The 17,116-nt window shown below is 42.5% G+C and overlaps 1 protein-coding gene across 1 annotated transcript in view; it reads right to left on the bottom strand.

The window, feature by feature from the left end:
* Positions 1-2,606: 2,606 nt before the first annotated feature.
* DNTT (DNA nucleotidylexotransferase) overlaps positions 2,607-17,116 on the bottom strand; it is a 463,694-nt gene continuing 449,184 nt past the window's right edge. Inside the window, exon 11 of the mRNA XM_077258544.1 lies at positions 2,607-2,962. Coding sequence (XP_077114659.1) covers positions 2,876-2,962 — 87 coding nt within the window. The 3' untranslated portion in view covers positions 2,607-2,875. The remainder of the gene's footprint in view (positions 2,963-17,116) is intronic.

Consider the following 17,116-nt stretch of genomic DNA (forward strand, 5'->3'; position numbering starts at 1 on the left):
CTTCCAGCAGGACAATGAGCCCAAACATACTTCAAGAAGCACCCAGAAATTGATGGAAACAAAGCGATGGAGAGTTCTGAAGTGGCCAGATATAAGAGTGACCTGGACCAATTTGCAAAAGAAGAGTGGTACAAAAGTCCAGTTGAAAGGTGTAAGAATCTTATTGATCCTTATAGAAAGAGACTGATTGCAGTTATTTATTCAAAAGTGTGTGCAACCAAATATTAAGTTGAGGGTGCCAACAATTTTGCCCTGTCCATTTTTAGGGTTTTGTGTGAAATTATGTCCAATTTGCCTTTTTTCTATGTAATTTTGTTTTGTTACAATACATATAAACATGAGTATAGCAATAATTTCTGGGCGATACACTTTTGCCATGAACATATATATATTTTTCTCTTTATTATTTGTTACCAACAAAACATTAACCATCAACACAACAGAGAAGCATGGCAAACAGAATATGCTTCATTGTTTGATTGTGAGTGATAAAAGCCTATCTAACCTATTACCATCTGCTTCGTACAAAGATACACACAAAGAAAACAATCAATACAATAATAAAGTGTTATAAAATACTAGAAATATTTTTATTTAAGAATGCGAACCTGCTGTATGATTATCTTGCGTGTTCAAAATAATATAAAAAAGAAAATGACAGAAATGATTGGAATTTGCAGCTGATAAATATAGTGGCATTTATGTACCATTAGTTGTCAGGAAAAAAACACTTTGAACTTTCAGGACAGCAGCAGTCCTGGGCTGCAGAAAATTAAGTAATGTATTCTATTTTAAAAGAAAACCAATATCAAGGAAAACAGATACTAACAATAAAAATACTAAAACCCGATGAATTAAGCTCAAATGGACCCAGAGAAAAATGGCAAGTTAAAAGAGAAAATAAGCAAGTAACAGTGCAGTGTTAGAGCAGAAAGGCAGAGCTCGTTCCACCATGGTGGTGTCATGTCGGACACTGTTCAGACCAGGTCGTTCGACAGACAGCGGTAATTCCGCTTTTGACCACTATGCGCTCATTGGCGCCGGCTAGATTTTATCTAGCTGGTCCGGGGTTAATTTACCTGGTGCTCTGATTGGAAGCTGGGCCATACCCACTACCTTTAAATAGTTCTCCTGAACATTGGGCGTCGCCGATTATAGCTTCTGTCTAAGTGCTTGGTTGTCTCGGTCTGGAGTGGTGAGCTAGGAGCTGGAGTATCGTATCTGGTGGTGTATTTCCCTTTGTCTTATTTACTCCTTCCTATATTTGTATTTATTTTGCCCTGTGCATTTATAGTGTATTCCTGAGTGACTGCGGCGTGGTGTATATTTTCCGTTATCCTTGTCTGTGCTAACTGTGGGTATTGGTGTATTATCACTTCACTGGGTGGAGGGGGGTGTTTTCAGCCTAGGGTTGAAACAGGAGACAGGGAGAGGGTGGAGGCCTAGACATGCACACCATCAGTGTAAACGATAGGTAGAGGGTCAGTCAGGGTTTCCCTAGTCTGAGGGAAATCGCAGGGGCCCGGGTTATAAGCTTGTTCCTTGCCTAGGTCTCCCGTGACAAGTGGATATGGGTATTAGAGTGGGGTGAATGGGGTTTCTATACAAGCTCTCCACTAAGTAATTATATTTTTTCTCTTCGAGTCTATAAATCATATTAATTCTGTTTCTTGGCCTTTTTACTACTGCCAACTTATCACAGGCTCAAATCAGAACTATTTTGGGCGTGTAGGTAGGACCGCCATCAGTATAGTACTTGGGATTTTGCCATCAGATGCATGGACAGAAATGTTAAAAAGTTTGCTGATCACCATCACCTATGTCAATATGGCCACCACAATTGGTGCCAAATATTTTCACTTTCGTAAAATGAACAAGTTCAATCATAGGGTTGGATCTCCCACTCTGCTACAGCCACCTGCCCCCTTTACTACTCCCTTCTTCCTGTACCACAACAGCATATTCTGTGTGGCCGCATATGAGAAAGGAAGGAACGGGAGACTGAAGAAGGAAGGAGGGAAGGAGAGAAAAATAAAGAAAGAAGGAACAATGTGTATAGATAGATAGATAGATAGATAGATAGATAGATAGATAGATAGATAGACTGCAAAAGTCCCAGCTGGGTCAGGAGTTGAAGAGGGAAATGATAACTGCAGGGAAAGAAACTTCCAGTTTCTACATAAAGAAGAGAGAAGAAAATAATTAACTAGGTAGAAAGGCAAAATAAGCAATTGTAAGAACACAGTGCTGCAATATATTAAGAGGATGAAACTTTGATGGAAGGAGGAGTGCTTCTTTAAATATTGAATCATTTTCATTTTAGGCTGGTGTATTAAAATTTTAAGAGCTTTGTAAAAATTAGATTAAGTCTAGGCACACAACTGTCTCTCCCGTGCTCCAGTAAATGCATGGTTTATGAATGGGCAGCCGCTTCTCTAAGAACAAAACATTGGGCATGTTGAAATCCAAATCTCTAATCCTTCTCTTCCCCAACATCTCCCACCAATAAACAGTCAGGAGATGTCCATATATATTTGGCCTAACCTGTTGATTTTGGCAAGACGAATCAACTAGCTGACTCTGCCAAAATCAGCAGATCCGGACATCTTTTTGAGCTAAAGCTGCTGCCATAAGCCTCGGTCAGTAGCTCAGCTGCTATGAAATCAATATTAACAGCCATGTTGAAATCTAACAACATCATGTCTTTTTTTCTGGTGATTGGAACATACAAATTACATACATATTGGATGGCTGACTGCTCCTGCCAAAAGCTGTAGGTTCTGCCGGGTCGTCTACGCTTACTATGAAACATGTTAGAGATTCCTACACTAAGCTTTAGCAGAATACATTTTTTTGTTACAAAAGCTAGTGGTAGTTATGCGTTCCTGTCTTCCGGTTCTACATATTCCAGGCCAAGGTGGGCAAAGATGTCTTCTTCAGTCCTGGCTCTCAAGAAAACTTTCTGCAAAATACAAATAAATGAAACTAATCACTATCATGTAGCAGAACTACAGTTTGTAAATGCGTTATAGTCAGGTTTCATGTAATAAGATTGAATAACTGAACTAATGAAGGATGGGGCTACACAATTTAGGCAACGAGAATTCCAATATGACCCATGAAAACTCAGTGGTTTCCTATGAGGCGCTTTTGTATCCACAATCCTAATCAACTCATCTACCTAATGACTTACTCACATTTTTTTTTTACCTTGGGCTTAAAATCTAGAATGTCCCCATTGGCTGACTTCCATAACAACACTTAGAATATGTCTCCATTTATATTTTCTTTGTCTCAATGGAATATTAAAATAAACACAAAAATAATCTATTAGGTAGTAAACTAGAAATTGGGGACAACCGAAGCCTTGTTCTCACGAACAACTAGGGGCGCCTTACAGATTGGGAAGCACTGCTCTACTCAGTTGAGTAATTTAAAAACATACGCACCCTAAAGCAAAATCTCTAACAGGGTCCCCAAACATCTTATAGGTTTTAAAAAGAGTACTTGTCCTTTTCTATAGGCCAAACTGACCTTTAGGACTTCTTAGGCTTTAGGGCTTGCATGTGACTTCCACACCTTCACCACAATACCTACACACCTGGGTCAACTCATGTTGTTCACCCCCTAGTACTAGGCTGAAACAAATTAGGTGCATCAGCTATTTATCAGGTTCACTAACTATACATAGTAACATATTAGCAATTATAGAAGATCTATAAATTTAGATTTCAATAGGATTCTGATTATATATTCCCCTTAAAATACAAAAAGCCAGCTATGAACCAGCATATTGCTTTATCAATGGAGTCCAGCTTCATGAAATCTTTCTTCAATCTTGGCTCTACAAAATGGATAGAATAGTTGCATAGGTTGAAAAAAGACCTAGATCCATCAAGTACAACTTTCCCCCACCAATTCTACATCTTTTGTCCCTAAATTATCCATAACCCACAATGTTATGTGTACCGGGGAAATCATCCAGCCCTTTATAAAAGCTGGTCCTTTGTTAGGTCTTTGGAAGAAATAAGTCCTTTGTACTGACCACACATATATTTATACATATAATTGAGATCTTCTCAGAGACGTCCTTTTTCTCTCGGAAGGGAGACACATGTACTGAGTCCTAGCCGTATTTATGGGATTGGGAAGCAAGCAGTACCTTAGCCGTATTTTAAGATCTGTAATGGAAGGTCAACACCATATTTAGGCACTACCGTTGGCACACATACTAGAATATTCTTCCAACCTATCGATAACCAACTGCATTTCACAAAAGTTTCTTGACTATTCACTTGACAAATGTACATATTTATTTTTGAATATTGAAAACTATACTTGGAAATGTAACTATGCAAAAGAAAATATGTATATATTTTGTACATTTATGTGGATATTTGCATTTACACAGAAATCCCTGAGCACGGACGGAATGGTTTTCTTGCAGACGCTAACATGATTATTTTTATTCTTTTTTTATTTCTTGAACAGTTTCTTGTTTGGAGTCAATACTCTGGCACAGGTGTGGTATTATCGTTGGCATCTGTCAGCATGCCCATCGAAGACCTTGGCATGAAACCAAGAACTTGCACAAAGTAGATGCTAGGCTCTTATATTGCTATTAGGCGAGTTCACTTGACTTTTTTTTTTGCATTATTATTTTACTACAGTCTTATTCCACATAGTGAAGGTGCTTATTTGATGATTACAATCAGTACTATTCTTTACACTTTCTTAGCAGAGGAAGAAAATAATGATTGTGCGTCTTCATCTACATTTTTGCCATTTCGGAGCGGAGCTTATAGCTAATCTCTAATCAGCATCAATCAAGCTTATATGAAATGCTTAAGAGCAGCTGGCACTCCCTTGTGTTCTCTGTGCCCATCAATTCTGTTATTTTAATGCCTGCAAATAATGCTTTTGTGGCTGTAAACATGACCATTAACTACACTTAGTGCAGAACAAATGCCCATGGAAAGCAATGTGCTCTGATTTGCAGCTTCCTATATTTATATGTTGACAATGATAATCAATAGCACTAAAACCAGCGGCAGCAGAACCAAGGACGTTTAGACTATCGTTAATTGAGGGATATTTTCCAATCATGGCTAATCAGTGCATTTAATGAGAGCTAGATGCATGAGCGTTGTTCTTCTCTTCATTCATGCTTCATCTCATATTAGCATTCATTTGGCTTTTCCATTTTTGTTTTTTCTTCCAAGAGCTATAACTTTTTTCTTTTTTTTTACATTTTCCATCGATGTAACTAGATGAGAGATTGTTTTTTTTTTCTTTTCTGGACAAATAAAATTTTGAATGACACCATACCATATAATGAACTGGGGGAAAAAATGCCCAGTGGGGTAAAATGATGAAAAATATTGACATTGTTTTATGAGATTCATTTTTAAAACGATCAATGACTGGTAATGACCTGGCAGTATGATACTGCAAGTCAATATGATTACGAAGAAACCAAGTTTGTGTACATATAATTTTTTTTTTCTTTTGTTGAACTTTAGAAAAAAAAAAGTTGTGTTTCCATTTTCTGAGGCTCAACTTTTTTCAACAATGGAGTTCTGTTTTGGTTGGCGAGTTGTAATTTTCATTTATATTATGTTTTGATTGCTTTGTATTGCATGTTCGGAGGAAATGCGGTGGCTATAAACGTGCAAATCTGGCTTTTCAATTTTTTTTGTTTATTGCGCTCACTGAATTGGCTTTATAGTTTTAATAGGTTAGAATTTTACAAAAATGACAAAGCCAAATATGCTTATTTTTTATTAGTTTATCTTCAGAAAGGCAAAAGAGAAGGATTTAACCCCTTAACGACCGCCGATACGCCTTTTAACAGCGGCAGTTAAGGGTACTTAAACCACAGCGCCGTTAATTAACGGCGCTGTGGAAAAAGTGAATAGTGCCCCCCAGAGTCGGATTTTCTCTGGGGTCTCGGTTGCCGAGGGTAGCCGAGACCCCAGAGAACATGATTCGGGGGGTTTTTACCGACCCCCGAGTTGTGTTCGCCGGTAATTAACCGTTTACCGGCGGTCGCAAAAAAAAAACAAAAACGCGATTTGCCATTTAATTTCTCTGTCCTCCGATGTGATCGCACATCGGAGGACAGAGAAATAGTGTCCCCGATGGCCCCCAATAGCCCCCCAATACTCACCTATCTCCCCCGGTGCTCCTCGTTGCTCCCGATGGGCGCCGCCATCTTTTTTCCGGGAAAAAACGGCGGGCGCATGGCAGTGCGCCCGCCGCCCGGCACCCGGAAGATCTTTGGGGTCTCGGCTGCCGGGGGTAGCTGAGACCCCAAAGAACATGATCGGGGTCGGTTTTTACCGACCCCTGTTTTGCGATCGCCGGCAAAAAAAAAAAAAAAGCGATCTGTAATTCTCTGTCCTCTGATGTGATCGCACATCAGAGGACAGAGAAATAGGGGGATTCGGGGACCGTATCATACTCACCCGGTGTCCCCGGGTCCTCCTGCGTCTCCTCTTGCCAGCCGGCTTCTTCCTCTGCAAAGAAAATGACGGGCGCATGCGCAGTGCGCCCGCCATCTGCTGCCATCTGCCGGCCGGCAGGAGAGACGAGTTGGGGCTAAAATTAGGGTTAGGGTTAGGGCTAGGGTTATAGGGTTAGGGTTAGGGCTAGGGTTATAGGGTTAGGGTAAGGGTTAGGGTTAGGGCTAGGGTTAGGGCTAGGGTTAGGGCTAGGGTTATAGGGTTAGGGTTAGGGTTAGGGCTAGGGTTAGGGCTAGGGTTGGGGCTAAATTTAGGGTTAGGGTTAGGGCTGGGTTAGGCTACTTTCACACTAGCGTTTTTTGGCTTCCGTCGCAATGCGTCGTTGGAGAAAAAACGCATCCTGCAAAAGTGCTTGCAGGATGCGTTTTTTTCTCCATTGACTTGCATTAGCGACACATTGCGATGGATTGCCACACGTCGCATCCATCGTGCGACGGATGCGTCGTGCTTTGGCGGACCGTCGGCACAAAAAAACGCTACAACTTTTTTTGTGCGATGTGTCCGCCATTTCCGACCACGCATGCGCGGCCGGAACTCCGCCCCCGCCTCCCCGCACCTCACAATGGGGTAGCGGATGCGTCTAAAAAACAGCATCCTCTGCACCCATTGTGCGGCGCTTACAACGCTAGCGTCGGTACGTCGGCCCGACACACTGCGATGGGCCGAGTACGACGCTAGTGTGAAAGTAGCCTTAGGCTTCTTTCACACTTGCGTCGGTACGGGGCGGTCGCAATGCGTCAGCCCGACGTACCGACGCACGTTGTGAAAATTGTGCACAACGTGGGCAGTGGATGCAGTTTTTCAACGCATCCGCTGCCCAGTCTATGTCTTGGGGAGGAGGGGGCAGAGTTACGGCCACGCATGCGCGGAAATGGCGGACGCGACGTACAAAAAAAAGGTTACATTGAACTTTTTTTGTGACGACGGTCCGCCAAAACACAACGGATCCAGTGCACGATGGACGCGACGTGTGGCCATCCATCGGTAATACGTCTATGGGCAAAAAAGGCATCCTGTGGGCACATTTGCAGGATCCATTTTTTGTTCAAAACGACGGATTGTGACGGATGCCACACGACGCAAGTGTGAAAGTAGCCTTAGGGTTAGGGTTGGGGCTAAAGTTAGGGCTAGGGTTAGGGTTAAATTTAGGGTTAGGATTGGGGCTAAAGTTAGGGTTAGGGCTAGGGTTGGGGCTAAAATTAGGGTTAGGGTTGGGGCTAAAGTTAGGGATAGAGTTGGGATTAGGGTTAGGGTTTGGATTAGGGTTGGTATTATGGTTACGGTTGGGATTAGGGTTAAGGTTAGGGTTGGGATTAGGGTTAGGGGTGTATTGGGATTAGGGTTAGGTTTGAGGTTAGGGTTGAGATTAGGGTTAGGGGTGTGTTGGATTTAGGGTTTTGATTAGGGTTATGGTTAGAGTTGAGATTAGGGCTGTTTTGGGGTTAGGGTTGTGATTATCATTAGGGTTGTGATTAGGATTATGGATCGGGTTGAGATTAGGGTTAGGGGTGTGTTGGAGTTAGGGTTGGAGTTAGAATTGGGGGGTTTCCACTGTTTAGGTACATCAGGGGGTCTCCAAACACGACAGACAATTTTGCGCTAAAAAAGTCAAATGGTGCTCCCTCCCTTCTGAGCTCTGCCGTGCGCTCAAACAGTGGTTTACCCCCACATATGGGGCATCAGCGTACTCGGGATGAATTGGACAACAACTTTTGGGGTCCAATTTCTCCCGTTACCCTTGTGAAAATAAAAACTTGGGGGCTAAAAAATCTTTTTTGTGGGAAAAAAAATATTTTTTTATTTTCACTACTCTGCATTATAAACTTCTGTGAAGCACTTGAGCATTCAAAGTTCTCACCACATATCTAGATGAGTTCCTTAGGGGGTCTAGTTTCCAAAATTTGGTCACTTGTAGGGGTTTCTACTGTTTAGGTACATCAGGGGCTCTACAAACGCAACATAACACCCACAGACAATTCTATCAAAGTCTGAATTCCAAAATGGTGCTCCTTCTCTTCCGAGCTCTGCCGTGTGCCCAAACAGTGGTTTACCCCCACATATTGGGTACCAGCATACTCAGGACAAATTGGACAACAACTTTTGCAGTCCAATTTCTCTTGTTACCCTTGTGAAAATAAAAATTTGGGGGCTAAAAAATCTTTTTTGTGGGAAAAAAATATATTTTTTATTTTCACTACTCTGCATTATAAACTTCTGTGAAGCACTTGGGAATTCAAAGTTCTCACCACATATCTAGATAAGTTCCTTGGGGGGTCTATTTTCCAAAATGGGGTCACTTGTTGGGAGTTTCTACTGTTTAGGTACATTAGGGGTCTGCAAACGCAACATAATGCCAGCAGACAATTCTATCAAAGTCTGCATTCCAAAACGGCGCTCCTTCCCTTCCGAGCTCAGCCATGCACCCAAACAGTGGTTTACCCCCACATATGGGGTACCAGCATACTCAGTACAAATTGGACAACAACTTTTGGGGTCCAATTTCTCTTGTTACCCTTGTGAAAATAAAAACTTGGGGGCTAAAAAATCTTTTTTGTTAAAAAAAAGTATTTTTTATTTTCACGACTCTGCATTATAAACTTCTGTGATGCACTTGGGCATTCAAAGTTCTCACTACACATCTAGATAAGTTCCATGGGGGGTCTAGTTTCCAAAATGGGGTAACTTTTGGGGGGTTTCTACTGTTTATGCACATCAGGGGCTCTCCAAACGCGACATGGCGTCCGATCTCAATTCCAGTCAATTTTGCATTGAAAAGTCAAATGGCGCTCCTTTGTTTCCGAGCTCAGCCATGCGCCCAAACAGTGGTTTACCTCCACATATGGGGTGTCGGCGTACTCAGGACAAATTGTACAACAACTTCTGGGGTCCATTTTCTCCTGTTACCCTTGGTAAAATAAAAATTTGGAGGCAAAAAGATCATTTTTGTAGAAAAAATGTGATTTGTTTATTTTCACGGCTCTACGTTATAAACTTCTGTGAAGCACCTGGGGGTTTAAAGTGCTCACCACACATCTAGATAAGTTCCTTAAGGGGTCTAATTTCCAAAATGGTGTCATTTGTGGGGGGTTTCCACTGTTTAGGCACATCAGGGGCTCTCCAAACGTGACATGGCGTCCGATCTCAATTCCAGCCAATTCTACATTGAAAAAGTAAAACGACACTTCTTCTCTTCCAAGCTCTGCGGTGCGCCCAAACAGTGTTTTACCCCCACATATGGGGTATCGGCGTTCTCAGGAGAAATTGCACAACAAAATTTGTGGTTAAATTTCTGTTTTTACACTTGTGAAAATTAAAAAAAATGGTTCTGAAGTAAAATGTTTGCAAAAAAAAGTTAAATGTTCATTTTTTTCTTCCACATTGTTTCAGTTCCTGTGAAGTACATAAAGGGTTAATAAACTTCTTGAATGTGGTTTTGAGCAGCTTGAGGGGTGCAGTTTTAAGAATGGTGTCACACTTGGTTATTTTCTATCATATAGACCCCTCAAAATGACTTCAAAGGTGATGTGGTCCCTAAAAAAAACATGGTGTTGTAAAAATGAGAAATTGCTGGTCAACTTTTAACCCTTATAACTCCCTAACAAAAAAAAATTTTGTTTCCAAAATTGTGCTGATGTAAAGTAGACATGTGGGAAATGTTATTTATTAACTATTTTTCGTGACATATCTCTCTGATTTAAGGGCATAAAAATACAAAGTTTGAAAATTGCAAAATTTTAAAAATTTTCGCCATATTTCCGTTTTTTTCATAAATAATCGCAAGTAATATCGAAGAAATGTTACCACTAACTTGAAGTACAGTATCTCAGAATCAGCGGGATCCGATAAAGTGTTCCAGAGTTATAACCTCATAAAGTGACAGTGGTCAGAATTGTAAAAATTGGCTCGGTCATTAAGTACCAAATTGGCTCTGTCACTAAGGGGTTAAACTTATTTATTTAATACATAACATTTTTAAACTAGCTTTTACATATTTCTAGTCCTTTTAGGGGACCTAAACCTGTAGCCACTTAACTTTTTTCTTTAAACCATGCAGAAAGAACTCATCAGCATGTAGTTGGCTGTCCTGCCCGACTCAGGCTGCGATAGTCCAGCTTCCTTCGATTACATGAAGTAGTTGTCAAAAAAGAGTTACAGAGCAGGTCTTCCTCTTCCACTCTGTTGACAGGGCATCACTGTCGATGTCATGCTGGTTGAGAGTCGGCTCCCTGAAGTTAGGCACTGGGAAGCCAGCTGTCAATCAGAATGATGCACCATTGGCAGAGCAGAGCGAAAGAGGAGGAGCTGCTCTGTCAACCTGATGTCACAAGAAGCCAGGGAACTTCTGGCAGGAGTGGTCTGTGACCGCTGTGAGGTGGAAAAGTTCAATGTAGGGCAGGACAGGCAGATAGTTAGCAACCACCTGCCTATACGTTCTTAGCCCCATAGTGGAATAAAAACTAACATCCTGGATAACTCATCTAACTTTGCAGTATATTGTGAAATTAATGATGTCCTAATTAATGAACAATCAGTGGGCCCCCAGTAGCTGTGGTAAATCCTTGGCATCCCATGATTGGGGGATGAATTAGGGTGATGGGTAATCCAACAGATCCTTCTTATGATGCTGCTATTGCGATCCTCAAAGGTGGATCTACAGTCAAGCACAGGATGTGACATAAGGAATGCGTTTTTTTTCAATTGGAAAAAAACTTGGAAATCTTAGATTTTCTGATTGAAAGAGGCATCTAAGTAGTTTCATAGCAGAGATCTAAGACAGCTTTTAAGAATGGCTCATAGAGGGTGTTAAAGTAGGTGCCACTTTCTTGTCCCCATGCCTGGATAGGGTGTTGTCATAAGAAAACCCCTTTAGATGGCCCTCATCACTATGCCAAAGTTCATACACTGAAGGGTAAGCAAGACACCTACACTGTATCTGTCACATCATGGTAGTGAATTATGCAGTTTACAAGGTCTGTGACACAAATTATCGGGCTTAAAATAAAGAGGTTTCATAATAAAATGCTTTTATTGTGATACTCCAACACATTAAGGAACCTTTGGCCGGAGCCCAAATGGCTAACTTGCCAGTGCAATAAACAGATCGCCATCTGTGTTTCTTGCTTCTTCAGCAACTCATGAGTAAGCATTGATATTAGGGCAAAACAGCATGGGGCGGCATAGCCAAAACTATGCCAACACATGGTGGCCAATGGCTATATGATTTTGTTTCAAGATCACGCATCCATAGAATACTGCTGGTGAGTGTTTCGGGAGGTGGATGGGTGTATTTTCGGGAGGTATTTGCTTTAGAACTACTATTCAGAATGCAAACAAATGCCAGTAATTTCCTTATTTGCAAGTGTCCTCGCATAATGAATGTTGCCATTAACCTATATAATGGACATATTAGATAAAAGGATGTATGAACATAAAGGTATTGTTCCACATTACACTGTTTTTTTTTCATCTGCATCCTTAGTGTGGACTTTTCAATCACAGGCTATGTTGCTAAAAATAAGCCTAATTATGCTCAACAGTGCGTCTACAGTCAAGCACAGACTGTGACAGAAGGAAAAAGGGTTTTAATAAAAAGAAAGAGCAGAAGATGGCTCGGAGTTCAGTGGTTATCTTGCTTTTTGGTTCCCGATGACTGCTGTGTCCAATCGGAAAACAACTCGGAAATCTTAGATTTTCTGATTAGACCCAGCGTGTGTTAAAAAGCAGCTGTATATAAAGCACCACATAGCTGGCAGAAGAACCGTGTTTTTTCTTCTACCATTTCCTATCATCCCTATTACAGTTCTCTAATTTCAAAACTATAAAGACAAATTCTTTTACCTTCACATTTGGAGCATCAAATTATGTAAAGCTTGGTGCATTTTTAAAGACTTAAAGGCTGAAGTGCTTCACTTATGAAGCGGAGAACAAAGGACACCTCGCTAATGATCCTACCACACGAAATGATCATGGAGCTGAGATCAAGCACAGCTTGTTACTGACACCGCTTCAATCAGAATGAAATGTATACAGGTGCAAGGACATTCACAACAGTCAGCAGCGCTTACAATCCAAGTGCTACTCTCGCCCTGGGCTCAGTTGCTTCTGTGTTAAGGAAACACAAAGAATCTTGTTGGAAAAAAAGTAAAAGTATATGCAGGATACTGGTATTAATTCCAGATCCCTGGCTTTTCATTTTACGGCATACTTATATTTATGCACATTTATTACATTAATTTTGGGGTTTTGTGGAGATATGTACGGTAGTATCATTTAAAGTACTGTTTTCCTTTTTTAGGCCAGAAAGACCTTCGGGGCCTCTCAGGTTTCTTAGCCTGCGTGCCCCTGTAACAGGGAGGGAAGTCAAAAATGTGGTTCATAAAAGCTTCAAAGCACTTGTGATCAAATGTTGCCATCTAATCAACAAGCTGAGTAAGCTGGAACAGGAAGATGAAGGAAGAATGGGGGATGAATTTGAGGAAAACCCAGACTCCGCTGGTCAAGACCCAAAGTCCAGTCTACCAAAGCCAAGACCTGGGATCTGGACTCTGCAGGTCAAGCCCCGAAGGCCAAACATGGAACATCATATGGGACTGTATGTCTGCCTTGGTGACACGGACACAAGGAAGGAAGGAGAAGACCGGGTTTCTCAATTTATCCGCGCTGACCACACACGATGGAAATGTTCTTAAAAGCTTTATAGTGCCAACGCGTTTCGTGGCAATCTGCCACTTCCTCAGGGCCAAAGATTTTTTTTTTGGCCCTGAGGAAGTGGCAGATTGCCACGAAATGCATCGTGTGTGGTCAGTGCAGATACATTGAGAAACCCGGTCTTTTCCTTCCTTCTTTGTGACATTGTTATCCACGGGAGTCTGCAGCGACCACTGTTTCTTCTCATATTCTGCAAGGGGTTGTGACTTTTCACAACCTCTAAAGGTGAGTGCACCTACCGTGTATTGTCATCCAAATTATCACTTTGATCGCCCTATGTGCGCTCTCTCTCCTTAATTGCTGACAAGGAGATGCAAGTGAACTGGGTCATTACTTCCAGCATAGATGTACCGTACAGGGTGCGGACTGTGACTGTGCAGCTGAAGGGACCGAAGACTGGCTAGTGTGAAGAGTACGTATAAATAGCTTGCCACTAAAAATGTGCCGCGTAGCGGGAAATACAGGTGACCCCCGTTAGTGCCAGTATAACATTTAAAAAAATGCTTGAAGGAGACAATGCAGTGATAAGTCTACCATTGTGAGTGTCGCCTGTGAAAATTAAAGCAGAAGGACATTAAAGCGCCATTCATACTAAGAGACAGTTAGATAGAGCAGAGGAGAAGATATTGAAACTGTTACCTGTTACCCTGTATTTGAGCAACTGACTGTTTTTATAATTAACAATTTCCTTTCTGTATAAGAGTAATAAATAGTTTTAGTTGATTACTTCCGCCTCCACATTATCTGCGTGTTGCATCCCAGCAATCTGCTAACATTTGGCATAGTTGGCAAGATGCAACATTCCAGCACAGAAATAGCGGATCAGACTGTAAACAAGTCCGCCAGGGGCAGCATTCGCTGGGGCTATGCTCAGCATTCTCCCAAAATTTACAGTGCACAATTTCTTACTATGGGACTGGATGGAGCTCTGAAGTATGTTATGCATGCACCCCTGGACACATGCCTTACAGGCGGAGATGGCCTTGCTAACCCTAGGCACGAGGCCCGACAGATGGTTATGTTCCGACAGCCAAGGGATATAGTAGACCAAGTCATCAGAATTCTAGAGGACATGAATGGTGACACCACAGACTTGGGTAACTTTTGCATGTGGCTGTACCATCTGGTTCAGAGAGAAGACGTGACAGTGGTCTAGTATGTGAATGCCCTGCAGGAAGTAATCGCTTATATCACTATGAAGACTCATGAAGAGTATCGAGGGTTGGGACCGCTGGACAAGGTGTTTGAGGGGCCCCTGTTGTGAATTCCATTCTCGGGCTCCCTCCTGTGGTCATGAGTGGTACTTTGTGAGTTCTGTTCATGGGCTCCCTCTGGTGGCTTTTAGTGTTACGGCTGGTCTGTAGCTGGACTCCAGCTGCCTCGTTTCCTGCTAGGCTTGCTGCCTATTTAACTCCATCTGGACCTTTACTTGTTGCCTGCTGTCGTTGAATTCAGTACTGGTTCAGATTTCTCTGGGACTTCCCTTGTGACCTGTCTCCTCGTGGAGAAGCTAAGTTCATGATAGTCCATTTTTGCTCATTGCTATTTGAAAATGTTTCTCAGTATGTTATGAGCTCTGTCCAGCTTGCTTATATGCTATTTGATTGCTAGCTGGAAGCTCTGGGGTGCGGAGTTGCGCCCCTCACATCGTGAGTCGGTGTGGGGGTCTTTTTGTATTCTCTGCGTGGATAACTTTTGTAGTATTTTATACTGACCGCACAGATTCCTTGCTATCTTCTGACTATTTAGTTGTTAGCGGGCCTCATTTGCTAAAACCTATTTTCATTTCTATGTTTGTGTTTTCCCCTTAACTCACCGTTATTATTTGTGGGGGGCTGCCTACACTTTGGGGGAAATTTCTCTGAGGCAAGTGAGGCTTAATTTCTCTCTATGGGTAGCTAGTTTCTCAGGCTGTGAACGAGGCGTCTAGGCCGAGTTAGGAACGCTCCACGGCTGCCTATAGTGTGTGTTGATAGGATCAGGATTGCGGTCAGTAAAGTTCCCACATTCCCAGAGCTTGTCCTTATTTTTGGGTTACTTATCAGGTCAGTTCATGTGTTCTAACCACCAGGATCATAACAGGCCCCTCCCTGAGACAGACCCTGAATGAATGCTATAACCCCAATATGAGTTTATGACAGGTCAGGATGGAAGCCAGGGTTTGAGAATGAGAGGCCACAGTTGTGAATGGTATGGTATGAAGCCATGAAGTAACTGTCTCTGAGTCGCCAAACGACGAGCTGGAATTGGATCAAAGAATTACAGCAGGAAATGTGTGACATTATAAGGAAATTATGCAGCATCAGAGGAATCCCCATTACAACAACAATGCCTAGCACTGTGCCTGGTATGAGGACAAGTCAGAGCAGAAATATCTCCCTCCCTGTGGACAACAGCACTAATCACATTGTACCCCAGAGGAACATAGTGTAAAATGCTGGATGTGTGGTGGACAAGGAAACATTTCCCGGGGCTATCCTACACAGGAAAGCTGACAGAGATGGTGGCTGATAAACTAACATGCCCCACAACATGGAACACACTGTGGGGCTCAATACCCCCAGAAGGGGGTAAGAAGACTCCGAAGACATTATTTCGGAAAGACCCACTACCTGTGATGAATTTAATGACAAATAATCCACTGCTTAATGAAGAATGAACACCAAGTCCCACTTCCTGGATGTTGCACGCTCCAGTGAAGAACCAACCATATGACTGGTAGCTGCTAGGCAGCTACCTTTACCCATGGCAAAATAAATGTGTAGATGACCATATGAGTTTGAGAAAAAGATCTGGGAAAGAAGGGGATCATATTAGTGAAATGCCCCAATGTGGAGGACCCATCGTAACACTGGGAATTAATGTCTTGAGAGAAGGGGGACCAGTTTTTATCCAATGGACAGCAAGGGAACAGCTGGGCCTGCGTAAGCTGACATCACTCAAAGCCCAAAACATCACTGCTCTTGAGGAGATCTGCATGGAGGAATGGCCCAACATACCACCAACAGTGTGTGCCAACCTTGTGAAGACTAACAGAAAAATTTGAGCTCTGTCATTGCCAGCAAAGGATCTATAACAAAATATTGAGATTAACTTTTGTTAATGACCAAATATTGTATTTTTTGGACTATAAGATGCTCCGGACCATAAGGGGCACCCCAAATTTTCAGAAGTAAAATAGGGAGAAAAATTAATGCATCAAATGAGGGTCCGTCTTACAGTCTGAATTATTCAGCTTACCTGGGGAGTTGGGTGTAATTGGAGCACTGATGGAGCGGGGTCTTAGGAGGTGTTTGGTGGTCTGGCTCATCCCAGGCTGGTGCAGCAGGCTCAGTGGTGCGGGAGCTCTGCTATTTTGTGAAAGCCCCACACATCCATCCCATGCTGATGCACGCCATTTTGGCAGATGATATCGGTGGTGTGGGGGCTCGGCTGGCATTTGTGGAAATCCCAGAGCCCCCGCATATCCATCCTGGGCTGGTGCGCGACACTTTTGCAGATGATAGATGGTGTGGAGGCTCCGCTGGCCTTTTGTGAAAGGCCGGAGCCCCTGCACTTCCATTGCTGTAATTATGAGTTGATCTTCATGAAAATGGCTGCCAGAGTGGTGCATGCGCAGAATGAGATCATTTTGTGAAAGGCCGGAACCCCCGCACCTCGGGAGGGATATGCGGGGGCTCTGGGATTCCACAAATGCCAGCGGAGCCCCCGCACCTCCGACCATCTGCCAAACTGCCGCACATCAGCTTGGGATGTGTCTCCTGGTAAGTGCATCCCGAACATAAGACGCACCACCATTTTCCCCCAAACTTTTGTGGGAAAAAAAGTGCCTCTTATGATCCGAAAAATACGGTACTTATTTTCCACAGTAATATGAAAAATTA

This window comes from Ranitomeya variabilis, chromosome 4 (assembly GCF_051348905.1).
Source record: "Ranitomeya variabilis isolate aRanVar5 chromosome 4, aRanVar5.hap1, whole genome shotgun sequence".
NCBI classification, from domain to species: Eukaryota; Metazoa; Chordata; class Amphibia; order Anura; family Dendrobatidae; genus Ranitomeya; species Ranitomeya variabilis.